Source organism: Bos grunniens, chromosome 25 (genome assembly GCF_055505025.1).
Source record: "Bos grunniens cultivar Pamir isolate PY7600 chromosome 25, Bosgru_T2T1.0, whole genome shotgun sequence".
NCBI classification, from domain to species: Eukaryota; Metazoa; Chordata; class Mammalia; order Artiodactyla; family Bovidae; genus Bos; species Bos grunniens.
The window spans coordinates 24275084-24302981 of NC_141189.1; the positions used below are offsets into that span (position 1 = coordinate 24275084).

General features: G+C 40.0%; 1 protein-coding gene across 1 annotated transcript in view; it reads right to left on the reverse strand.

The window, feature by feature from the left end:
- Positions 1–26981, reverse strand: part of ACSM3 (acyl-CoA synthetase medium chain family member 3) — a 56540-nt gene extending 29559 nt beyond the window's left edge. Inside the window, exons 1-3 of the mRNA XM_086375409.1 lie at positions 26821–26981; positions 18495–18764; positions 17493–17703 (exon numbers count right to left, since the gene is read on the reverse strand). Coding sequence (XP_086231535.1) covers positions 17493–17703; positions 18495–18695 — 412 coding nt within the window. The 5' untranslated portion in view covers positions 18696–18764; positions 26821–26981. The remainder of the gene's footprint in view (positions 1–17492; positions 17704–18494; positions 18765–26820) is intronic.
- Positions 26982–27898: the final 917 nt, after the last annotated feature.

Below are 27898 nucleotides of genomic sequence, written 5' to 3' on the forward strand. Positions count from 1 at the left end.
GTGTTGGAGAAGACTCTTGAGAGTCCCTTGGACTGCAGGGAAATCTAACCAGTCAATCCTAAAGGAAGTCAGTCCTGAATATTCACTGGAAAGACTAGTGCTAAAGCTGAAACTCCAATACTTTGGCCACCTGATGCAAAGAATTGGCTCATTTCAAAAGACTCTGATGCTGGAAAAGATTGAAGGCAGGAGGAGAAGGGAATGACAGTGGATGAGATGGTTGGATCGCATCACCGAGTCGATGGACATGAGTTGAGCAAGCTCTGGGAGTTGGTGATGGACAGGGAATCTTGGCATGCTGCAGTCCATGGGGTTGCAAAAAGTTGGACACTACTGAGGGACTGTAGTGAGCTGAAGGGTGTTCCCTGGAATAGCAGCATCTACATCACTTGGGAGCTTGTTAGAAATGCAGGATCTCAGGATTCTCCCAGGCTTCTTGGATCAGAATCTGCATTTTAACAAGAACCCAGTGATTCATATGCATATCAAGGTTTGAGAAAGTGAATTAGATGATTTTTTAAATTCCAGTAACATTGGTTTATAACATATGTTTTGTGTACACATTTTAATTTGACTTAGAAATTATAATTTGACTAATAATTGTAAATTTACTTATAATTTGACTTACATATTGACAACATTATAATTTAACTTATAACCAAAGACTAGTTTCCATGCTCATCTTACCTCCTTTACCCATTTCTCCCACCCCAGACCCCTTGCCCTTTGTAACCACTATTTTGTTCTCTGAGTTTGTTTTTGTTATTTTATTTTTGTTTATTTTGTTTTATTATTTGTTTTGTATTCTACATATGAGTGAAATCATATTGTATTTGTCTTTTTTGTCTGCCTTATTTCACAACTTTGCCTTATGGACTCTCAAGGTCCATCCATGTTGTTGCAAGGGCAAGATTTCATTTCTTTTTATGGCTGAGTAGTATTCCATTGTGTGTGTGTGTGTGTGTGTGTGTGTGTGTTTAGTTCTAAATTTTTTGAAGAATTTGCATACTTTTTTCCACAGTGACTGCACCAATTTACAGTCTCACCAACAGTGTATGAGGGTTCCTTTTTCTTCACATCCTCTCTGTTATTCCTTGTTTTTTTGACGATAGTCATTCTGATAGATGTGAAGTGATATTGTGGTTTTGATTTGCAATTACCTGATAATTCATGCTGATGAACAACTTTTCATACAGGTGTTGAACATCATATATATTCTTTTGAAAAATGTCTATTCAGATCCTCTGCCCATTTTTTAACTGGGTTGTTTGTTGTTGAGTTTCATGAGTTAACTTTTTTTTTTCGATGGTTTTGGCCATGCTGTGCAGCATGTGTGATCCCCCAACCGGGGATCAAACTCATGCCCCCTGCAATGGAAACACAGAGTCCTTCAATAGACCACAGGGAAGTTCCATGAGTTAATATATTTTGGATATTAACCTTTTATCAGATCTGATTTGCAAACATCTCCCATTTGGTAGGTTTTCTTTTTTGTTTTGTTGATGGTTTTCTTTGCAGTGCAGAGCTTTTTATTTTGATGTAGCCTTGTTTTTTTAATTTAGCTTTTGCTTCCCTTGCCTGAGGAGACATATCCAGAAAGATATTGCTAAGAAAAATGTCAACAAGCATACTGTCTATATTTTCTTCTAGGAGTTTTATGGTTTTAGTTTTTACATTCATGTCTTTAATCCATTTTGAGTTGGTTTTTATGAATGGTGTAAGATAATGGTCTAGTTTCATTCGTTTGAATCTTTAGGGTTTTCAATGTATAAAATCATGTCATCTACAAATAATGACAATTTTACTTCTTTCTTTCCAATTTAGATGTGTTTCGTTTCTTTTTTTGCCTAATTGTTGTGACTAGGAGTTTTAGCACTATGTTGAGTAAGAGTGGTAAGATTGGGTACTCTTGTCTTGTTCATGATCTTAGAGGGGTAGCTTTCAGTTTTTCACCAGTATTATGTTAGCTGTGGGTTTGTCATAAACGGCCTTTTGAGGTACATTTGTTCTTTCCCCTTTTTGAGATTTTTATCATAAATAAGTGTTGATTTTATCAAATGCTTTTCCTGCATCTGCATCTATTGACATGATCATATGATTTTTTTTTTTTTTTTACTTTTTTTTTTTTTGGCTATGCCCTGTGGCTCTTGGGATCTTAGTTCCCTGACCAAGGATTGAACCTAGGCTCTTGGCAGTGAGCAAGTAGAGTCCAAACTACTGGATCGCCTGGTAATTCTCGATTATATGATTTTTATTCTTCACTTTGTTAATGTGGTGTATTACATTGATTTATTTGCAGATGTTGAATCATCCTTGCATACCTGGAATAAATCCCACTTGATCCTGGTGTGTGATCCTTTTAATGCATTTTTGTATTTGGTTCACTAATGTTTTGTTGAGGATTTTTGCATGTATATTCATCAGAGACATTGGCCTGTAATTTTCTTTTTGTGTATTTTCATTGTTTGATTTTGTAATCAGGGTAATGATGGCCTTGTAAAATGAGTTAGGGAAGCATTCCCTCCTTTTCAATTTTTTTGAAATAGTTTAAGAAGTGCATGTGTGTGTGCTAAGTTGCTTCAGTTATGTCCAACTCTTTGCAGCCTTATGGATTGTAGCCTGCCAGGCTCCTCTGTCCATGGGGTTCTCTAGGCAAGAATACTGGAGTGGGTTTCCATGCCCTCCTCCGGGGGATCTTCCCAACCCATGAATCAAACCTGCATCTCTTAAGTCTCCTGCATTGGCAGGCAGGTTCTTTACCACTAGTGCCTCCTGGGAAGCCCCATAGTTTGAGAAGGATAGCTACTAAATCTCTGAATGTTTGATAGGATTCACCTGTGAAGCTGTCTGCTAGAGGACTTTTATTTTGGGGAAGATTTTCGATTAATGTTTCAATCTCCTTACTAGTAATCAGTCAATTCAGATTTTCTATATCTTCATGCTTTAGTCATGGAAGATTGTAGGATTCTAGGGATTTATTCATTTATTTTAGGTTGTCTAATGTGTTGGTGTATAGCAGTAGACTTCATAGTAGACATAATCCTTTGTATTTCTATTGTATCCATTGTAATTTACCCTCTTTTGTTTCTAATTTTATTTATCTGAGCCTTCTATTTTTTCAGAGAGTCTAGCTAAAGGTTTGTCACGTTTATCCTTTCAAAGAACCAGCTCTTAGTTGCATTGATCTTTTCCATTGTCTTTTAAGTCTCTATTTCATTTGTCTCTGCTCTAATTTTTATTATTATTTTATTATCATTTCCTTTCTCATACAGATTTTGGGCTTGCTTTGTTCTTTCTTTTTTTCTTTTTCTTCTTTTTTTCTAGCTCCTTTAGGCATAAGGTTTAGATTATTTGAGGTTTTTCTTATTTCTTGAGGTAGGCCTACATGATTCACTCTTAGTACCACTTTTGCTGCATCCCATAGATTTTGGTATATCATCTTTTTCTTTTCATTTGTCTTTAGGTATTTTAAATTTTCTCCTTTGATTTCTTCATTGAGCCAATAGTTTTTAAGTTGCATGTTTAGTTTTCACATATATATGATTTTTCCAGATTTCCTATAGTTGATTTCTAGTTTCATTTTATTGTGGTCAAAAAAGATGCTTAATATGGTTTTAATCTTCTTGATTGTATTGAGACTTGCTTTATGACCTAACATGTGATTTATCCTGGAGAATGTTCCAGGTGCACTTCAGAAAAATGTGTATTCCATTGCACTGGATGGGCTATGCTATATTCATATAAATCTATTAAGGTTATCTGGTCTGATGTTTCATTTAAAGTTAATGTTTTCTTATTGACACTCTGTCTGAATGATCTGTCCATTGATGTAAGTGAGGCATTAAAGTAGTCTTCCACTATTATGCTCCTGTCAGTTTCTCCATGTAGGTCTTTATATGTTTTGCTACTCCTGTGTTAAATGTGTATGTATATAGATACATACAGAGAGATAGACAGACAAACAGATAGATAAATATAGATCTATAGATACATAGATAGATATAAATTATTTGTGTCTTCTTGAGGGATTGTTCCCTTTGTCATTATATGATGTCCACCTTTATCTCTTCTGGCTTTATATCTTTTGGCTTGAAAGTCTGTTTTCTCTGATATGAGTATGACTACACCTACTTTCTTTTGGCTGCCATTTGCTTGGAGTATCATCTAACATCCCTTCAATTTGAGGCTATTTTTGACCTTAGAGCTGAGAGAAGTTTCCTGGAGGAGGTATAGAGTTGGGTCTTATTTTTAATCCATCCAGTTACTCTTTTTTTTTTTTTTTTTTTACTTAATTTTACTTATTTTTTTAAATTAAGAAAATTGTTAAAGTTTTTACCAATTAATCTACATTTAGGGTAATTATTGATAAATGAGGATTTAGTACTGCCATTTATCTTTGTTTTCTGGTTGCACTATATCTCAATAGTCCTTTTACTACCAATAACGTCTTGTCTTCACTGGGGGGTTTCCCTGATAGCTCAGTTGGTAAAGAATCCTCCTGCAGTGCAGGAGACCCTGATTTGATCCCTGGGTCAGGAAGATCTGCTGGAGAAAGGGATAGGCTACCCACTCCAGTATTCTGGCCTGAAAAATTCCATGGACTGTATAGTCGATAGAGTTGCAAAGAGTCGGACACGACTAAGAGATTTACACTTTCACTTTCTCTTCATTTAGTTATATAGTCTGTCTCCTTTCTCTCTTCCCCTTTTATGTTTCTATTGTCTCAAATTATTTTGTTGTTTCAAAATTATCTTTTTGTGTTGTGAGGTCATTATCAAATTGAAGTAACTGTAGTTATTTTTTATTGCTTTCCTCCATTAACCTTTATGCTATAATTGTTTAACAACCTATTCTAATGTACAGTTGCAATTTTCTGATTCTATTACCTTCCTCAAGGTTTTGTGTACTTCTGCCCTTTTGTTTTTGGTAGAAGAGCCTTTCAACATTTCTTTTTTAAATTAAAGTTTAGTTAATTTACAATATTACATTAGTTTCATGTGTACAGCATAATAATTCAGCATTTTTGCAGATTATACTCCTTTATGTTATTACAGATAATGGCTATAATTCCCTGTGCTATACAGCATATCCTTATAGCTTGTGTATTTTATACATTATAGTTTGTATCTGTTAATCTCATGCCCCTAATCTGTCCCTCCCTCTCTGTTTTCTATCTGTGAATCTGTTTCTATTTTGCATACACATTCATTTGTGTTATTTTTAGATTCCACATATAAGTGATAACATATAGTATTTGTTTTTCTATGTCTGACTTATTTCACTAAGCATAATATTCTCTAGGTCCATCTATGTGGCTGCAAATAGCAAAATTTTATTCTTTTTAATGACTGAATAATATTCCATTATATATCTCACATCTTCTTTATCCAGTTATCTATTGGTGGGCACTTGGGTTGCTTCCATATCTTCCATGACTTTGTAAATTGTGTTGCTATTAACATTAGGGTGCATGTATCTTTTTTCTGAATTAGTGTTTTCATTTTTTCCAGATATATACCCAGGAATGGAATTGCTGGGTCATCTGATAGTTCTATTTTTAGTTTTTGAGGAACCTCCATACTGTGGCTGTACCAATCTGAGCTCCCACTAACAGTGTACAAGGGTTCCCCTTTCTCCATATCCTCTCCATTTGTTATCTGTAGGCTTTTTGATGATAGATATTCTGATAAGTATGAGGTTATATCTAGTAGTTTTGTTCTATAGTTTTCTAATAATTAGTAATGTTGTGTGTCTTTTCTGTGTCTGTTGGCCATTTGGAACTGGCACTGTTCCATTTGAATGTGTGTTTTCCTTCTTCCTGCACCAGACCTTTGCCCCAAAGGTCGGAAGTGATAAAGGAAGTAGGGCTTGTGTGTCTAGAGGTCCAGTGTTCTGTCTATGTAGGTGTCTGGGGCTCCACTTAGATGTAGCCTATTGTCATGTCTTTTCCTGGGTTGTGGTTTCCCTATATCTAGTGCCATGCTGTGGTGTGGAATGAGCAGGAACTGGTCACCTTGGACTGGGGTGCACAGTGAGGTGGTCTCAGAAAACCTGGTAACCCCTAGGGCAGACCTCTCTCTGCCCTGCCCAGGGACAAACCAGCATCTGTGTGCTCCTCACGAGAGGAATCTAAGCTTCTCCAGCCTTTCTATCTGTACCAATAGTTCTCCAAGCGGCTAGTGGGTATTGCCTCCTCCACATGGGTCCCCAGGGCTGAGATGCCCAGTCTGTGACTTGACCTGCTCACTCCCTAGGGCAGGTGTCCACCCAAGAAATCTCCTTTTTCCTCTAAGTTCCCTTCCAGGAGCACAGGTCCCAACTCAATCACTTTTATTCCCACCCTATCCTTTTATATGTATGTCTTTCTTATAGCCTTGGTTGTACAGAAGTCCTGCCAGTTTCCAATTCGTTTTCAGTGAGAATTTTCCACAAGTAAATGTATTTTTGATGTGTTCATGGAGGATATTACTGCCATGTACTCTTTGCCATCTTCAAGAAGCCCTCAACATTTCCTGTAAGGCAGGTGTAGAGGTGATGAACTCCCTCAGCTGTAGTTTTTGTGCAGAAGCCTCCTTATGTTTCCTAATGGAATCAAATAGATCTCTTAGAAATTCTGCATTAAAAAAAATAAAACTTAGTTATCCTTTCTGGTCTGGATCATTTCTAGACTTCTGAAGTCATGCTTGCTAATTCTTTCTTCTTTATGGTCTGCTCTATTTCCAGTGCTTTCTATTGCATTATTTATATCATTTATTGAGTTCTTTGGCTCTAGAAATTCTGTTTGTATCTCTTTTAGAGATCCAACCTTTTGGTAAAATATTCCTTCTGTTTTTATTCTATTTTATTCCTGAGCTCCTTGAAATGACTTTCTGAGTTTTCTTGTGCTTATTGACAGCTATTTTGAATTCTGTATCTGATTGCAATCTTCCATGAGTTTAAGTTTGGTTTCTGGAGAAGTGTCACTTTCTTTTTGTGATACCTTATTACTGTGGTTTTTCACAGTGCTCGTTATCTTGTTCCTCTGCCCACACATTTGAAGGAGTGAATATCTTTCTTATTAGGTAAAATTGTTGTGTGTGTATGTGTGCTCAAACATATCAAACTCTTTGCAACCCATGGACAGCAGCCTACTGGGCTCCTCTGTCCATGGAATTTTCTAGGCAAGAATACTGGAGTTCGTTGCCATTTCTTACTCCAGGGGATCTTCCTGACCCAGGAACTGAACCAGCATCTCTTGTGTCTCCTGAATTGGCAGGCAGATTCTTAACTACTAGGGGCCACCTGGGAAGATTTGTTTATTTTGATTCTAAAAATTCAATACATTGGTAATTAGAGGACCTTCTTTTGTTTTCCAGCAGGTGGCACCACAACACGAGTCTTTGTTTTCCCTAACCTGACCAGCCTCTGACAGTACTATGGAATCAGTATTTTCCACCCTTCATTACCTCTGTCAGGGGTGTGCCTGGAGCCCTCATTGTCACTGCTTGTGCCTTTGGAGTCTTTGGTGCCTTCTGCTGCAAGCGTTGCTGTTGTTGCTCATGTCACCGCTGGGTGCACCATGATGGCAGGCACCTCTGCTGCATCTGGGGTTGTTGTGGCTGTCAGGTTTGCAGGCCCTGCTGCCTTGTGCAGGGGTGCTGGAGCCTTCAGCACACCTGTACCTGGTAGGGCTGGGGTTGCAGGCCCTGCTGCTGCTGCCTGCTTCCCTTTAGCTGCAGGTACTGATGCTGCTGGGAAGCTGGAGTTGTGTACACCACCTCCCCAGCCACCACTGAGTTCTTTCTCAGATGTGTGTTCATCCAATGTGGTCAAAGAGCCAGGATTATGGGCACTCCCCCACCTTGTTCCCTTGAATCCACCTCCTAAGTACCATTCCATCCACCTTCAGATGTACAGATGTGTGGATCTCTCTGGTACCTTGGTGTGTTGGGCAGAGGAACCTTTGTAGAGTTATATGTTTTACTTGTTGCAAATTGAAGGGGAGAGAAAAAGGAAACATCTCACACTACCATGATGTTGAATTACCACATCTAGATGATTTTTTTAAATTTATTGAGATATAGTTGATTTTTAAAGAACTGTTCTTATTTTCAATTTTTATAAAAATTTCTAGAAAATTCTAGAGGGTGCATTGGGCTCTACACTGAGTTTCTGAATGCCTTTGGGCAAATGACTTAATGTTCCTTTTTCCCCAACTATGAAAGCTTTCCCTTCTCTGTTTATAAAATGAGATTTTCTCTTCCTAATCATAAAGCTCTTGTGATGATAAAATGAGCAAATTGAGAAAATAACAGGCAGGAAGCCCAGGGGTCTCCAAACAGAGGGAATAGGCTGCAAGTGTCAGACATTTTTTTATCTCTCTCTTAAGCGGCAGGAGGAAACAAACAAATGTCAGATTTTTTTCCCCGTCTCTATACAATATTAAAAGGAGGTTTCTCTTAAAATTCTGTGTTGCCGTGATGACACCTGGCTCCACCTGAACTTCACTTTTCTCAAATCTTGAGCTAACCAATGCATTTTTTCTTATGGAAATGTTTGTCTTAAGCTATGTTAATGAACTATGTATTCACCCTAGACTCTGTCTTTCTTCAAGTCAGTTTGCTTAAGATTCAGAATGATAAGGGCTCAATAAACCTGTATGTTTTATTCATACATTGTTCTCCTAATCTTTGTTAATAATACTATATATTTACTTGGAAACCTGTCTTTCTTCAAGATTCATGTCAATCATTTTATGGCCCGGGATGAGTCACCAGGTGCCAATGTTATCTTAAAATACATGTTGTGGATGAGGGACCTGGTGCCTTTCTGAGTTTCAGGATATCTCCTTTCTCTAATTAACAGCTTACTGATAGGTATATAACATACTGCTAAAGGCTAGCATGGGGGCATTCTTTCTGGCCCCTTCTGATGTCTATGTCAGAAGCTTTCTCTATCTCTTTTATACTTCAGTAAAACTTTATTACACAAAAGCTCTGAGTGATCAAGCCTCGTCACTGAACCCGAATTGAATTCCTCTCCTCCGGAGGCCAAGAATCCCGGTGTCTTTTCATGACTCAGCAACAATCTTTCAAAATGAGTGAATGTTTATTATAATTCCAGAGGGACCACAAGTGTTATATAAACTTCTTCAAGACCTGTAGGCCGAGATTGGGTGGGATAGTAGCTTTTTGTGGTAAATGGCACTTAAAGGAACTTATTCTTGGCAATTACTATTTTTTTAATGATTATATACTGAGATTTCTGTTGTAAAGGAATTTGACCTACAATACATATGCAAGAGTTTGAAAACGAAAATATGATGAGTTTGTTGTTGGCCCTGTAGACTATAGGCATATCTCTCTAAGAACTTGGAAATAAGGGAAATAGATTGCCTTCTAAGAGCTAAACTGTAAACTCAATATAAAATAGAAAAGAGATATTCATAGTCAATATAAACAGACATAATGATTCACAGAGCAACAAGATTAAGCCATACCCTTATATATAATATATTAATATAAAATTGGTTTCAGAAAGGGATACTGCAGCCACAGAACATAGCAAAAGGAGACTTACTAGGGCAAATCCTGGTAGTACGCACCTAAGCCTGTCTAGAGGAGAAGTCTCTGTTAAGGGATTTTACATATTATAGTCCCTGGGATGAGGTGGCCCCTAGCCAGTACCTATATTCACACTGCACTGTTTTCATTTTCTCAAATCTACAAATTATTTCTTGCCTCAGGACCTTTGTGGAAGCTTTTCCATTTGCTTAGAATGAATGCTTCCATCACCTATACTTTCTCCCTCTGGCTGACTCATCCCTCAGTTTCAGCTTAAATTATGCACCTAACCAAAATGAAGAGAAATTATTTCTTAGCAAGAAAGAAGAGGTCAAAGGAGCAGGAGCTTGAGAGAAGCAGATAGACAAGAGGCCCTGTGGCTCTGTTAGGGGAAGCACACTGACTGAAACCACCCACCCTGGCCAGGCACCATAGTAACCATTTGCATGAGTTGTTTTACGACAGGAGGTTCTGGTAAGGAACACAGAACTAATAAGCCTTCACCAACTGGAAGAGTTCAGGAAAGGTCAAAAGGAGACACCACATGTCTGACCACCTCCCAGAATCCTTCTCTCTAGCATCCATTTTGGCTGAACAAGGCATGCACCACCAAGGTCTCCGAGTCAGAATGATTGACTAAAGACAACACATTAAAAAATAATCCCATCACCATAAAACCCAAGACTGCAAGCCATGTGACAGAGCTGTTCTCCTGGGTTCCCTTACCTTCTGCTCTCCACCCGGGTGCCCTTTCCCAATAAAATCTCTTGCTTTGTCAGCACATGTGTCTCCTCAGACAATTCATTTCTGAGTGTTAGACAAGAGCCCAGTTTTGAGCCCTGGAAGGGGTCCCCCTTCGTGCCAACAGCTTCAGAGCAAAAATAGTAGAGACAGAAACTGCCTGCTGAATAGCCTGACCTCTTACAGAGGCCAGTTTTTCTTTCTGCACTTTTTCTCCTGTAAAATTCTCCAGTAAATATTCAATAATTCTTCTTCACTATTGAACTACTGAATATGAATGGATTTCTGGTCCTGGCAATCAAATAGTCTGTTACTGGTGCTTCCCTGGTGGTTCGGTGGTTAAAAATCCACCTTACAAGGCAGGGGACACCAGTTTGATCCCTAGTCTGGGAGGATCCCACATGCCATGGGGCAACTAAGCCTGTGTGCCACAACTACTGAGCCTGCACTCTGTAGCTCATAAGCTGCAACTACTGAAGACCTCGTGCCCTAGGGCCCATGCTCCACAACAACAGAAGCCATCACAATGTGAAAGTTCACACACCATTAGAGAGTAGCCCCTAATCTCTGCAACTAGAGAAAGTCCGTGCAGCAAAGAAGACCAACTGCAGCCATAATATATGCTGCTGCTGCTGCTGCTAAGTCACTTCAGTCATGTCAGACTCTGTGTGACCCCATAGACGGCAGCCCACCAGGCTCCCCTGTCCCTGGGATTCTCCAGGCAAGAACACTGGAGTGGGTTGCCATTTCCTTCTCCAATGCATGAAAGTGAAAAGTGAAAGTGAAGTCGCTCAGTCATGTCCGACTCCCAGCGACCCCATGGACTGCAGCCTACCAGGCCCCTCCATCCATGGGATTTGCCAGGCTATAGTACTGGAGTGGGTTGCCATTGCCTTCTCCAATATATAACATTAGTCTGTAACTAAGCTGTTTTTTAGTTGCTAAGTTGTGTCCAACACTTTTGTGACCCCATGGATTGTAGCCCACCAGACTCCTCTGTCCATGGGATTTCCCAGGCAAGAATACTGAAGTCGGATGCCATTTCTTATCCAGGGTATCTTCCCAACCCAGATTGAGCCTGCATCTCCTACACTGACAGGCAGACTCATTACCACTGAGGCACCAGGGAAGCCCTGTGTTATTAAGACAGTGAGCTTCAACAGTATTCATGAAAGCAGTCATTTTGTTAAAAAACTATGCAAAAGTGGACTGTGCAACTCCAGTGAATAATTTACAAGTACACATGAGATTAGAGCATATAGCTCTCCTCAAATGCAAATAATGATTATAGTAAATTAAGAAAGTTAATATTTATTATAATAAAGATATTAATTCAACAAATATTTTGCTGAAATTTACTGTAAGCCAATCTTTGGAGTCACAGAGATGAATATATCATAGTCATTGCCTTTTAGAAGCTTCTTCACAGTCCTATGAGAATGACTGAGAAGCAACCCCACATCCAAGGAGTGGTAGCTGCGCGGGTGCAGGAGGGCCAAGAGGAGCAACTCCACGTTCAAGGTCAGGAGGGGCGGCCGTGACGCGATACCCCTCGTCCAAGGTAAGGAGCAGCGGCTGCGCTTTGCTGGAGCAGCTGTGAAGAGATACCCCACGTCCAAGGTAAGAGAAACCCAAGTAAGATGGTAGGTGTTGCGAGAGGGCATCAGAGGGCAGACACACTGAAACCAGAATCACAGAAAACCAGCCAAGCTGATCACACGCACCACAGCCTTGTCTAACTCAATGAAACTAAGCCATGACGTGTGGGGCCACCCAAGATGGACGGATCATGGTGGAGAGGTCTGACAGAATGTGGTCCACTGGAGAAGGGAATGGCGAACCACTTCAGTATTCTTGCCTTGAGAACCCCATGAACAGTATGAAAAGGCAAAATGATAGGATACTGAAAGATAAACTCCCCAGGTCGGTAAGTGCCCAATATGCTACTGGAGATCAGTGGAGAAATAGCTCCAGAAAGAATGAAGGGATGGAACCAAAGCAAAAATAATACCCAGTTGTAGATGTGACTGGTGGTAGAACCAAGGCCCGATGCTGTAAAGAGCAATATTGCATAGGAACCTGGAATGTTAGGTCCATGAATCAAGGCAAATTGGAAGTGGCCAAACAGGAGATGGCAAGAGTGAATGTCAACATTCTAGGAATCAGCGAACTAAAATGGACTGGAATGGGTGAATTTAACTCAGATAACCATTATATCTACTACTGTAGGAAGGAATCCCTTAGAAGAAATGGAGTAGCCATCATGGTCAACAAAAAGAGTCCGAAATGCAGTACTTGGATACAGTCTCAAAAACGACACAATGATCTCTGTTCATTTCCAAGGCAAACCATTCAATGTCACAGTAATCCAAGCCTATGCCCCAACCAGTAACGCTGAAGAAGCTGAAGTTGAACGGTTCTATGAAGACCTACAAGACCTTTTAGAATTAACACCCAAAAAAGATGTCCTTTTCATTATAGGGGACTGGAATGCAAAAGTAGGAAGTCAAGAAACACCTGGAGTAACAGGCAAATTTGACCTTGGAGTATGGAATGAAGCAGGGCAAAGGCTAATAGAGTTCTGCCAAGAGAACACACTGGTCATAGCAAACACCCTCTTCCAACAACACAAGAGAGAACTCTACACATGGACATTACCAGATGGTCAACACTGAAATCAGATTGATTATATTCTTTGCAGCCAAAGATGGAGAAGCTCTATACAGTCAACAAAAACAAGACCAGGAGCTGACCGTGGCTCATATCATGAACTCCTTATTGCTAAATTCAGACTTCAATTGAAGAAAGTAGGGAAAACCACTAGACCGTTCAGGTATGACCCAAATCAAATCCCTTATTATACAGTGGAAGTGAGAAATAGATTTAAGGGACTAGATCTAATAGACAGAGTACCTGTTGAACTATGGATGGAGGTTCGTGACATTGTATAGGAGACAGGGATCAAGATCATCCCCAAGAAAAATAAATGCAAAAAAGCAAAATGGCTGTCTGAGTAGGCCGTACAAATAGCCGTGAAAAGAAGAGAAACGAAAAGCAAAGGAGAAAAGGAAAGATATAAGCATCAGAATGCAGAGTTCCAAAGAATAGCAAGGAGAGATAAGAAAGCCTTCCTCAGCGATCAATGCAAAGAAATAGAGGAAAACAACAGAATGGGAAAGACTAGAGATCTCTTCAAGAAAATTAGAGATACCAAGGGAACATTTCATGCAAAGATGGGCTCGATAAAGGACAGAAATGGTATGGACCTAACAGAAGCAGAAGATATTAAGAAGAGGTGGCAAGAATACACAGAAGAACTGTACAAAAAAGATCTTCGTGACCCAGATAATCACGAAGGTGTGATCACTCACGTAAAGCCAGACATCCTGGAATGTGAAGTCAAGTGGGCCTTAGAAAGCATCACTACGAACAAAGCTCGTGGAGGTGATGGAATTCCAGTTGAGCTCTTTCAAATCCTGAAAGATGATTCTGTGAAAGTGCTGCACTCAATATGCCAACAAATTTGGAAAACTCAGCAGTGGCCACAGGACTGGAAAAGGTCAGTTTCCATTCCAATCCCAAAGAAACGCAATGCCAAAGAATGCTCAAATTACAGCACAATTGCACTCATCTCACACACTAGTAAAGTAATGCTCAAAATTCTCTAAGCCAGGCTTCAGCATACGTGAACCGTGAACTTCCAGATGTTCAAGCTGGTTTTAGAAAAGGCAGAGGAACCAGAGATCAAATTGCCAACACTGGCTGGATCATCGAAAAAGCAAGAGAGTTCCAAAAAAAAACATCTATTTCAGCTTTATTGACTATGCCAAAGCCTTTGACTCTGTGGATCACAATAAACTGTGGAAAATTCTGAAAGAGATGGGAATACCAGACCACCTGACCTGCCTCTTGAGAAACCTGTATACAGGTCAGGAAGCAAGAGTTAGAACTGGACATGGATCAACACACTGGTTCCAAATAGGAAGAGGAGGATGTCAAGGATGTATATTGTCACCCTGCTTATTTAACTTCTATGCAGAGTACATCATGAGATGTGCTGGGCTGGAAGAAGCACAAGCTGGAATCAAGATTTCCAGGAGAAATATAAATAACCTCAGATATGCAGATGACACCATCCTTATGGCAGAAAATGAAGAGGACTAAACAGTATCTTGATGAAAGTGAAAGAGGACAATAAAAAAGTTGGCCTAAAGCTCAACATTCAAAAAACTAAGATCATGGCATCTGGTCCCATCATTTCATGGCAAATAGATGGGGAAACAGAGGAAACAGTGTCAGACTTTCTTTTTTGGGGGCTCCAAAATCACTGCAGATAGTGACTGCAGCCATGAAATTAAAAGATGCTTACTCTTTGGAAGGAAAGTTATGACCAACCTAGATAGCATATTGAAAAGCAGAGACATTACTTTGCCAACAAAGGTCTGTCTAGTCAAGGCTATGGTTTTTCCAATGGTCATGTATGGATGTGAGAGTTGGACTGTGAAGAAAGCTGAGTGCCGAAGAATTGATGCTTTTGAACTGTGGTGTTGGAGAAGACTCTTGAGAGTCCCTTGGACTGCAAGGGGATCCAACCAATCCATCCTGAAGTAGATCAGTCCTGAGTGTTCATTGGAAGGACTGACGCTAACACTGAAACTCCAGTACTTTGGCCACCTCACGCGAAGAGTTGACTCATTTGAAAAAGCCCTGATGCTGGGAGAGATTGGGGGCAGCAGGAAAAGGGGACTACAGAGGGTGAGATAGCTGGATGGCATTACTGACTCAATGGACATGAGTTTGAGTAAACTCTGGGAGTTTACTGAGCGACTGAACTGAACTGAGTATGCCCAGACAGAACAGTACAGGTTAAATTAGAAACACATACTATTTCTTTCAGTTCAGTTGTTCAGTCATGTCCAACTCTTTGCAACCCCATGAATCATAGCACGCCAGGCCTCCCTGTCCATCACCAACTGCTGGAGTTCACCCAAATTCATGTCCATCGAGTTGGTGATGTCATCTAGCCATCTCATCCTCTGTCATCCCCTTCTCCTCCTGCTTCCAATCCCTCCCAGCATCAGGGTCTTTTCCAATGAGTCAACTCTTCTCATGAGGTGGCCAATGTATTGGAGTTTCAGCTTCAACATCAGTCCATCCAATGAACACCCAGAACTGATCTCCCCTAGAATGGACTGGTTGAATCTCCTTGCAGTCCAAGGGACTCTCAAGAGTCTTCTCCAACACCACAGTTTAAAAGCATCAGTTCTTCGGCACTCAACTTTCTTCACAGTCCAACTCTCACATCCATACATGACCACTGGAAAAACCATAGCCTTGACTAGACAGACCTTTGTTGGCAAAGTAATGTCTCTGCTTTTGAATATGCTATCTAGTTTGGTCATAACTTTCCTTCCAAGGAGTAAGCATCTTTTAATTTCATGGCTGCAATCACCATCTGCGTGATTTTGGAGCCCCAAAAAAGAAAGTCTGACACTGTTTCCTCTGTTTCCCCATCTATTTGCCATGAAGTGATGGGACCAGATGCCATGATCTTAGTTTTTTGAATGTTGAGCTTTAGGCCAACTTTTCCACATTCATCTTTCACTTTCATCAAGAGGCTTTTTAGTTCCTCTTCACTTTCTGCCATAAGAATGGTGTCATCTGCATATCTGAGGTTATTGATATTTCTCCCGGCAATCTTGGTTCCAGCCTGTGCTTCTTCCAGCCCAGCATTTCTCATGATGTACTCTGCATAGAAGTTATGTAAGCAGGGTAACAATATACAGCCTTGACGTCCTCCTTTTCCTATTTGGAACCTGTCAGTTGTTCCATGTCCAGTTCTAACTGTTGCTTCCTGACCTGCATATAGGTTTCTCAAGAGGCAGGTCAGATGATCTGGAATTCCCATCTCTTGAAGAATTTTCCACAGTTTATTGTGATCCACACAGACAAAGGCTTTGGCATAGTCAATAAAGCAGAAATAGATGTTTTTTTGTAACTCTCTTGCTTTTTCGATGATCCAGCCAATGTTGACAATTTGATCTCTGGTTCCTCTGCCTTTTCTAAAACCAGCTTGAACATCTGGAAGTTCATGGTTCACGTATGCTGAAGCCTGGCTTGGAGAATTTTGAGCATTACTTTACTAACATGTGAGATGAGTGCAATTGTGTGGTAGTTTGAGCATTCTTTGGCATTGCCTTTCTTTGGGATTGGAATGAAAATTGACCTTTTCTAGTCCTGTGGCCACCCAAAAAGGAAAGCACCTAGACTGGGAGATCAGGGCGATGTTGCTGAGAAGGTGACATTAGAACTGAGACTTTTAAGTTTAATAGGAGTTGTTTAGGGGATTAGGTGCGAATGAAATATTTTCTAAGCATAGGAAATAGTGTGCACAAAATCAAGGAGACAAGAAAGATAACAAACCTTATAGGAAACTGTTTGAGATGGCTGAAGAGTAGGAGTGTGGGAAAATGAGAAAAACAAATGGAAGATAGCTAGAGCTTTCCACAATTCACCTCAAATTTTATCTGGTATGCAACAAAGAGTTATTAAATACTATCAAGCAGCAAAATAAAAGGATAACTTATGTGTTCTAGAAAAACACTGCTGTGGAGGATGAATTGGATTGAGATGGGGTATAGACACACACAGAATCAGGAGTAGGGATTCTTTTGGGAAAATCCACTCAGAAGATAGTAAAAATGAAGTAAGGAAAGGGCAATGAAGTTGGAGAAGATGAGGTACTTTGGAGCCATGTAGGAAGTCAAATTTATAAGATGTAAGAACTGATTAGGAAGGAGGAGTAGCAGATGCCTGGCTTAGGGCACTAGATGAATGGTAATTAACCATGAGAGGAATAAAGGTTTGATGCAGGAACTAGGATGGGTTCCTTGAGTTTGTGACTGATTGAGTTGCAGATGATTGTGAATCCTATAGGAGGAGAGAAGAAGTTGGTCTATAGGTGTTCGATTGTTGATTGGTATTAACTTAAACGTATTTCATTATTAAAAAAAAAAAAAACAACCCAACTCATAGGTCAAAAGATATGGCATGTTTCCAACACATTTCTAAGGTTCTCGAGAATAATACCATGTTGTGTATAGTTCTTCAAATAAAAATGGCCAAAATAAATGTCTCATGATTACTTAGATGTTTTGGAAAATCTCTCATCCACCATACTTTAAATATTGCAACACCAACACTACTAACCTGTGCGCAGACAGGCTATATTTGCAAGCCACCATTCAGGGATCCTGGGCAAAAGCAAAATTACTCGATCTCCCCTTTGCAGGCCACAGGCTTCTGTAAGTATATTTGCAAATTTCCTTGATAAAGATCCTAGTTCCTCAAAACTCCATCTCACTTCTTCTCCATTTCCATTTGTCCACCAGAAGGCTGGATTGGAAGGTTTCTTCCCAGCCTGAGGAAAGACAAACAAGTCAGATTTAAAGGTGGTTGTGCAGCTAAATTCTATTTCAACTGACTTAATGTAATATTTTCTCTGAAGAAAATTCACAGGTCTTTAGTTAGGACATACTTGGAGTATTTGGGAGGAACTCTGGGGTCCTTATTTCTAGATTTTGGGAGCCATGTCACTTCTTTCAGCACATGTGATTTCTCATTTAGCCTGATTATTTTTCTTTCCATAAAGGTAGAATTCTTGCATCCCTTTATATTCTCTCAATGCTCTTTGCCTCATTTCCTGCCATTTTTTATTCTTGGGTTCCCATTTCACTCTAGTCCTTTATATTTATTTATTTTTAGTATTTATTTATTTATTGGGCCACTTTAGGTCTTTGTTGTGGCACACAGGATCTTCACTGCAGCAGGTGGGATCTTTTGTTGTGGCCTGTGGCCAGCAGGCTGAGTTGCCCCATGACATGTGAGATCCATGTTCCCTGCTTTGGAAGGTGGATTCCCAACCACTGGACCAACAGGGAAGCCCCTACTCCTTTTTCTTTTTTAAAAAATTAACCTATAATCATAGGTTTTTATAACCCAGGCTTTTTCAACCATGGAACTCTTAACGGTGAACCAGATGTCCTGTGCATTACAGGGTATTTAGCAGCACCCCTTAGCCTCCACCCATTAGCATACACCCTCCCCCAACTCACAGCAACAAAAGTGTCTCCAGACATTGCCAAATGTCCCCTGGGGGCAAAAATCACTCTCAGTTAAGAAACTGCAGTCTGACTGGTCCTTGCTACATACCTTTTCCATACTGGTCCATTGGTCCAGGACATCTTTGGCAAAGTTGAAATACTCTGGGATCTCTAGTTTAAAGTCCTGTTTCATGGATTCATAGTTGGAGAAATTCTGAGGGGTCACTGTTCTGTAATCTTTATGCAATGCTCTCATAGAGCCAGGAATTACTGGGCACTGAAAATATTTGGCACAAAGTAATATCTTCATGGTGACAAGGGCTAACGTCAGTCTGGCTAAGTATTTTAGCACCCAGAATTTCTACAGATACCAATCCATCTAAAAGACAAACAAAAAGACATGCATTTGTTTCAGCCATATCCCCAAGCAGCCAAGTTTTATTATTATTAATCATCATAGTAGTACTATTTTTTGAGAACTCACTATGTCCCAAATACTGTGCTCAATGCTTTACTTACATACAATTTATCATTAAATCTTCAGAGTAACCCTGTAAAGTGGGTGCTATTATCGTCTCTGCAGATGGAGAATATGATGAATAAGAGGTTGTCTCAGTCCTCTCTGGTTTAAACAACAGATAATTATTTCTCACACTTCTGGAGGCTAGGGAGTCCTAGATCAAGCTGCTGGCTGGTTCAGTTATCCCATGAAGGTCTGTTCCTAGCTTGCAAATGGTTGCTGTCCCTCTGTGATCTCACATGATGGAGAGAGAGAGAACCCTGCTCTCTCTTCCACTTCTTGGAAGATACTAATCCCATCAGGTGCCTCACTGTCATGACCTCAGCTAAACCTAATTACCTACCAAAGGCCCCATCCCCAAATACCATCACATTGGAGGTCAAAGCTTTAACAGAAGAACTGTTTTGAACTGGGATACAAACATTCAGTCTGTAACAGAGGCATTGATTGGATTTGAACCTAGAATTGTCTCATTCCAGCCCATTCTTCTGACAAGTAAGGGCTAGTGCCTCCATATACATTTCTAAAAAAGAAAAGATCTGTGTCATCCAGTTACTCTCAATGAAAGTAAAAAGTTAAGCTTTTATTCTCTTTCATCTAAGGATTTCAAAAGGAGTGTAGAAATGTTAAGGAGAATTTTTTGCAATGGGTAATCCACAGATGAAGAAACTGAGGTAGCAAAGTACCAGTTACTCATGAAAGCACTGTCAAAGCTCCTCTAGTTTATAGACTATAATTCCCACACTCCAGATGGGAGCCCACACTACCTCCAGGCTTGGAGCTGCATTTACCAGAGATATGAAAATAGAGTTTAGCCTTTTGTAGGAGAGGCCTCTCTGGGCCACCCAGTCCTCCCTCCTTCTGTGGGAAATCATTTGATCACAATGTCATTTATTTGGCTGAGGTCTCATAATTGAGGCTATATAAAAACAGTTTTAGGGATCACGGGTTTTCTTCTTAATACTTTCTGTAATCTTCCAAATTTCCTGCAATGAAACACTACTCTCACAATCATTGCTGCTAAGTCACTTCAGTCGTGTCCGACTCTGTGCGACCCCATGGACGGCAGTCCACCAGGCTCCGCTGTCCCTGGGATTCTCCAGGCAAGAACACTGGAGTGGGTTGCCAGTTCCTTCTCCAATGCATGAAAGTGAAAAGTGAAAGTGAAGTCACTCAGTCATGTCTGACTCTTAGTGACCCCATGGACTGCAGCCTACCAGGCTCCTCCATCCATGGGATTCTCCCAGCAAGAGTACTGGAGTGGATCACCATTGCCTTCTCCGGCTCACAATCATTAAATCATCATTTTTAGCTTCAATTCTAACTTTACGGTATGTAAGGCAGAGTAGCTGTGTGGAAGCATTTATGTATTGATATAGTTCCAAACAATGATTAATAATGGATGCCAGCCATACATTTAACTCTAAATGGACCTGGCAATTGGGCATCATATTGTTGCACTCAGTGCATCCTCATGGTTACTTAATATAATGATTTATTATGATAATAAAGATATTAATTCAACAAATACTTCACTGAGATTTACTGTAAGCCAAGGAGCCAAGGAGACCTGGGTACTTTGTCTGACCCTTTGATCTATTTGTATGCAGACCTGATAAGGCAATGAGATGAAGCCCTTTGAGATCATCTGATTTAAACCTCCTCATTTTTCACCTGCAAAGAAAACAGGATCCCGCAGAAGGGAAGCAACTTGCATTAATGTGATATGAGAATTAGAACTAGAATGTTGGTCTACAGATCAATGGGATTTCATTTGAGCAGTGCTTCTCAAACCTGGTTATATATTTGAATCATGAGGAAAGCTTTATAAATGTACTGATGCCTGAGTCTTAATTAAATCAGAATCTCTGGGGTTAGTGTTGTAGCCACGCGTTCTGGGAAACAGATTCACTCAGAAGAACAATGCAGATAGTGGAGTGCAGTTTATTACACCAGCGGGCCCAAGGTAGAGTCTCCTCTTAGCCAAGGACCCTGACCAGTTTTTGTGAAAACCTTATATACCCTAAGTGTACTTGCTCAAACCCACCTCCCCAAATTCCTTGAAACTAGTCTGGACAAGGTGAAAGAGAGATAAGATCAAAGTTAACCCATGATTCATGTGTCACAAGACTAGATAAACAGTGGATATATGTCAGTAGGCCTGTGGTCATATCCCGGTAAACATAATGGAATTTATCACTTTGTTTCGTTACAGAAATAATTAGCATATTCTTTTAGACAATGGAGAGTCCAAGTACAAGTCCTGAGGCTCTTTAATCCGGGAATCTGGTTTTCCATTGGTATGCCATTTCTATAGACACCGGGCACAAAGTTCAGAGTCCATTGGGAGGGTGACCAGGCGTGTAGCCTAACGTTCGCAGCCTGGCCTAAGATGGAGCCCAGCTCTGTCTGTTTCCTCCTTCATTAGGGCCTGGGAATCATATTTTAAAAAATTTCCTCAGAGGATTCTGCTGTGCAACCAAGGCAGAGAGTCATTGATTTGGAGGTTATGATCCATAAACAATCAATATCAGCATCACCAGGAAACTTATTAGAAATACCCATTTTCAGACCCCAGTTTCACATTTTACCAATGAAGAGACTAGTAGAATCACCCTCAGAGAGTTGTCCCAAAGATTAAATGAGACAAAGTGCTTATCATGGTGTCTAGCATATCACTATCCTTTAGCTCAGGAGTCAGCAAACTTTTTCTGTACAGGGTCAAATAATAAATATTTTGGGTTTTGTGGGCCATTTGGTCTCTGTTGTAACTGCTCCACTCAATTCTAGTTGAGGCAGCAGCCACTGACAATACAAAAATGAATAATCATAACTGTGTTACTAAAAATACTAACTATGTCTCATCATGAATTGTTATTCCGTTTTTTATTTTTCCAAATAGTTAAAAATGCAAAAATTATTTTTGGTTCACAGGTTGTACAAAAGCAAGTGGAGGGCTGGATTTAGCCCATGGGCCATAGTTTGCTAATCTTTGCACTAGAATATAAAGTTTATGAGGGTATGGGCATTGTCTATTATGTTCATGGGAATTATAATAGCATTTGGCCAGAGTAAGTGCTAAATAAATATTTGTTGAATAAATAAATGACTTCTTCAGAAGGCAGAAACTTTACACACGGTGTTTTGTGGTTTTTTTTCCCCAATAACTCAGAACTGTCCAGTGGGTTGCAAAGAGTCAGACAGGACTGAGCACACACACACACACACACACACACATACAACACAGCAGAATATATATCTCCTCCTTTAACCAGAATTGTGTGACAACTTGCACTGTTCATGTGGCTAATTTAGATTAATTTAAATACTATTTGAAAATTAGTTCTTTAGCCACACTAGCTACATTTCACAGAGAAGGCACTGGCAACCCACTCCAGTACTCTTGCCTGGAGAATCCCATGGCTGTAGGAGCCTGGTAGGCTGCAGTCCATGGGGTCGCTAAGAGTCAGACACGACTGAGCGACTTCTTTCACTTTTCAGTTTCATGCATTGGATAAGGAAATGGCAATCCAGTCCAGTGTTCTTGCCTAGAGAATCCCAGGGACGGGGGAGCCTGGTGGCTGCCATCTATGGGGTCCCACAGAGTCGGACACGACTGAAGCGACTTAGCAGCAGCAGCAGCAGCTACATTTCAAGTGCCTAATAGCCACATGTGGCCAGTGGCTACCATACACATGTCAGTGCAGTCACAAAACATTTCTATCATTGCAGAAAATTCTTATTGATAGTGCTAACCTATATTGATAATAGCTCAGAACTGGAGTGATATGAAACATTAATATACAGGAAACTTGAGAGGAAGAGTTCCCAAGATAAGATTTTTCTAAAAGTTCAGGTTTAGTAAATTGTTTACTCATCACTTTCCTCTTGTTTGAAGCTGCGTGAGGGAAAGTGTTAACTATTAATCAGAGATCCCGTGGCAGTTCTCTTAGGCTCTAAAAGAGGCTACTTTTTAGAACAGAAATGAAACCCTGAATCTTCAAACATCATTCTCTTTGGCAGTGAGGGTTGAGTGGAAGGAACAAACCTTCTCTCTTATTTGCTGGCAAGTTACATCCTGCACATTTTGCAGCTCTCTTCCTTCTTACAGAATTAACAATGTTTACTTCAATGGGAAGGAAACAGTTAAGTAGTCAACACTAAGTTTTTGGCAACCTGGTTCCAGTATTCTTGCCTGAGAAATCCTGTGGATAGAGAAACCTGGCAGCTATAGTCCATTATGCCACAGAGAGTTGGACATGACTGAGAGACTGAGCACAGCACAACACTGTTTTTAGTGCTTTAACTTTGTTTTTAATTTTGGAGGATAATACCGTCAAATGATTTAAAAAATTACAAAAGGTACACAGTGAAAAATCTGCCTTCCACCCCATCACATAGCTGCCCAGTTTCAGTTCAGTTCAGTCGCTCAGTCATGTCCAAATCTTTGCGAACCCATGGACTGCAGCATGCCAGGCTTCCCTGTCCATCACCAACTCCCAGAGCTTACCCAAAATCATGTCCATCGAATTGGTGATGCCATCCAACCATCTCATCCTCTGTCATCCCCTTCTCCCGCCATCAATCTTTTCCAGCATCAGGGTCCTTTCTAGTGAGTGAGTCAGTTGTTCGCATCAAGTGGCCAAAGTATTGGAGTTTCAGCTTCAATATCAGTCCTTCCAATGAATATTCAGGACTGATTTCCTTTAGGATAGACTGGTTGAATCTCCTTGCAGTCCAAGGGACTCTCAAGAGTCTTCTCCAACACCACAGTTCAAAAGCATCAATTCTTCGGCACTCAGCTTTCTTTATGGTCTAACTTTCACATCCATACATGACTACTGAAAAAATCATAGCTTTGACTAGATGGGCCTTTGTTGGCAAAGTAATGTCTCTACTTTTTAATATTCTCTCTAGGTTGATCATAACTTTCCTTCCAAGGAGGAAGCATCTTTTAATTTCATGGCTGCAATCACCATCTGCAGTGATTTTGGAGCCCCTCAAAATAAAGTGTCTCACTATTTCCATTGTTTCCCCATCGATTTGCCATGAAGTGACAGGACTGGAATGCCATGATCTTAGTTTTCTGAATGTTGAGTTTAAAGCCTACTTTTCCATGCTACTCTTTCACTTTCATCAAGAGGCTATTTAGTTCTTCTTTGCTTTCTGCCATAAGGGTGGTGTCATCTGCTTATCCGAGGTTATTAATATTTCTCCTGGCAATCTTGATTCCAGCTTGTACTTCATCCAACCCAGCATTTCACCTGATGTACTCTGTATATAAGTTAAATAAACAGGGTGACAACACACAGCCTTGACATACTCCTTTCCCTATTTGGATCCAGTCTGTTATTTCATGTCTAGTTCTAACTGTTGCTTCTTGACCTGCATACAGATTTCTCAGGAGGCAGGTCAGATGGTCTGGTACTCCCATCTCTTGAAGAATTTTCCAGTTTGTTATCACACAGTTATTACACAGTCAAAGGCTTTGGCGTAGTCAATAAAACAGAAGTAGATGTTTTTCTGGAATTCTCTTGCTTTTTCAGTGATCCAGCAGATGTTGGCAATTTGATCTCTGGTCCCTCTGCCTTTTCTAAAACCAGCTTGAACAACTGGAAGTTCTTGATCCACATATTGTTGAAGCCAGGCTTAGAGAATTTTGAGCTTTACTCTGCTGGTGTGTGAGATGAGTGCAATTGTGCGGAAGTTTGAGCATTCTTTGGCATTGCCTTTCTTTGAGATTGGAATAAAAACTGGCCTTTTCCAGTCCTGTGGCCACTGCTGAGTTTTTCAAATTTGCTGGCGTATTGAGTGCAGCAGCACTTTCACAGCATCATCTTTTAGGACTTGAAATAGCTCAACTGGAATTCCATCACCTCCACTAGCTTTGTTCGTAGTGATGTTTCCTAAGGCCCACTTGACTTTGCATTCCAGGATGTCTGGCTCTAGGTGAGTGATCACACCATTGTGATTATCTGGGTTGTGAAGATCTTTTCTGTGTAGTTCTGTGTATTCTTTCCACCTCTTCTTAATATCTTCTGCTTCTGTTAGGTCCATACCATTCCTGTCCTTTTTTGTGCCCATCTTTGCATGAAATGTTCCTTTGGTATTTCTAATTTTCTTGAAGAGATCTCTAGTCTTTCCCATTCTGTTGTTTTCCTCTATTTCCTTTCACTGATCACTGAGGAAAGCTTTCTTATCTTGCCTCGCTATTCTTTGGTACTCTGCATTCAAATGGGTATATCTTTCCTTTTCTCCTTTGCCTTGAGCTTCTTTTCTCTTCTCAGCTATTTGTAAGGCCTCCTCAAACAACCATTTTGTCTTTTTGCATTTCTTTTTCTTGGGGATGGTCTTGATCATCCCATCCTTATTCCCTCAGAAAACTCTATTATTATTTCTATGTATTTTTTTAAAGTTTCTTTATATATATTCAAGCAAATGACCATAGTTTCTTTTTTCTCCACCACTTTTATACCACATGTAGTCCAGAATACCCACAATTTTGTCCATAATTTTTTTTTTAATACAACTTTGGAGGGTTTTCCATATCTGTGAACAGATCTTCCTTATTTTGCTTTTTTGTTTTAAATAGCTGTATGGCATTCCAGAACAGCTGTGCTATAATATCTTAAGCCAATCCCCTATCTATCTTCATTTGGACTATTTCCATTATTTTGCAATTAAAGTGAAAATTTCAAACAATTTTCTCCACTCATTCAGAATCCTTCAAACATATGTTGAAAAGAAAATTGGCCAGGCATTTGGAGCTTAAAATGGCCTAATCATTTTGTTCTACCAAAAAGAAAATCCCAACATCTTTGTCATCAAAACTAAGACCACATTTTCCCCAACAAAGTTCTTTTCCTATCTTTTCAGTGATTTTAACTTTTCATAAGGTCCATTTTATAGGCTTTTAGTGAGTGACTTCACTTTCACTTTTCACTTTCATGCATTGGAGAAGGAAATGGCAACCCACTCCAATGTTCCTGCCTGGAGAATCCCAGGGATGGGGAGCTGGTGGGCTGCCGTTTATGGGGTCATACAGAGTCGGATATGTCTGAAGCGAGTTAGCAGCAGCAGCAGCAGTATTCTTTTTAGGTGATAGAGCTGAGATAATTTCCCAATGTAAGCCTGGATTTTTATAATGAGCCATAGAAAACTCTTGTAATAAAGACAGTACCACTTCTGGCTAGATGAACTTTTCAGGGCCTCATCTGCAATGTAGCTTCTACATCCATATAAGCTGCAGTGCCAAGAGAGTTTTCACCACCCCACATCTCCATAACTATCTTTCCTATCAAGTAATCCAAGCAATAATGGTAGCTTGGCATATATAGCCTGAAAGCAAGGTAAAATCCCTACTATTTTCCTCAACTAAACTTCTATATAGAGTTTTTAGATCTATGCTTGACCACGTAGCAGAGAAAAGTGGCTGCCCCCAGGTTATTTCCTTGAGTTTCCATGTATGTTTCCTAAAAGTTCCTAGAAAAAGATTGCATACTTCCTGGATGATGCAGAAGATGGATTCTTATTTGCCACTGAGCAGGGCAGGGAACTAAGTAGTACAGTGAAAAACTCAGCTGCTACTTGGACTCAATTGAATTTTTTTAAAAAACACTTTAAGAAATTAACAAATGAACATGGTTTTTTTTAAAAAAAAATTAAATAGCATGAAAAGCTTAAAATGAAAAACTTAGCTGCTATGTTTATAGCCTTTTTTGTGTACATACTCCTGGTCACTTACTCGATAGTATTACACGACAACTGACAAATTCTGATAGAAACACCCCAGCTGCCCAAGATTTCAGTGAGACCATTTTTGATTTGTTGGTCTTGTTTGTTTGCTATCTTTGTTTAAAAGTACATGTGCCAGCCCAGCAAACCATACTTAGAAGACAGATAAGGTGGTACTCACTAAAGTGACAAATTCTGACACAGCTGGAGATGACAGATGACGGCAGACTTATTTCCTTGAGGAGGATCCCTGAAACTTGAACTCTTGCATCTGCTTTGGTGGTGGTAATAACCAAAAGAAGAGAGAATAGCCTGACAGTTGGGAGAGGTTAAATTATGCTCAGAAGTGTCTTGCTTGGATTGGTGAAGACATTCTGGAGGGAGGAGCAAACGTTCTGGGCTAAGTTTACACTGTAAGTTTACACAGTCCCCTGAGGTTACTTATCCCTTTTATAGTTAATAATTTACACACACCACAGGCTTTTGCAGGAATGGGAAAACAATTATTAGAGGGAAAATGTCCATGCAGTTGCTGGAGGGGTTAGTTTCATGAAGGGATTGAGGGAATTTTCTCTCAGAAGAAGGAAAGAAAAAAGGGTGAAAGAAAGCAAAGGGGTTTTGAATAGACAGGAAAGAAATTAAGGTATAGGTTGCTCTAGGTCACAGTGAACCAGTTGCTATGTTTATCTTTGGACCTGTTGAACCGATCAGGACTAAGAATAAATAGTATCAGCTTACTCTTCTGTTTACATCCTTCAACACTTTCTAGTTCACGCCAGGTAAAAATTCAAATCTTTACATGGACTCCAAGAAACTGCATGATCTGACACAGTGTCCTTTCTGACCCACTGCCCTCTCCTTCGCTCCCTCACTCTGCTGCAGCCACATCAGCCCCCTTACTTTTCTTGTAACATATGTATTCCAGCCTTTGGATCTTTGAACTTACAGTTCCCACTGCCTTGAACACTCTTCCCTGGACTATTGCCTTCACCAAATCCCTCTTTTATGAGATGTCCTCTCAAAGAGGTCTTCTCTTACCACATTTTCTAAAATAGCATCCCTCATTTTTGTCTCTTTACCCTGTTTTAACTGTTCACATCTCTTACTACCACCCTTACAAGTAAGCAATTCTTTTTTCCATGGATGTATCACTATCATCTAGAGCAGTTGTTGGCAAATCTTAGGCATTCAATAAATATTTGATGGGAAAATGAAAAGATAAATGACTCGGTTACAGATGACAAAAACCCAAATCAAAT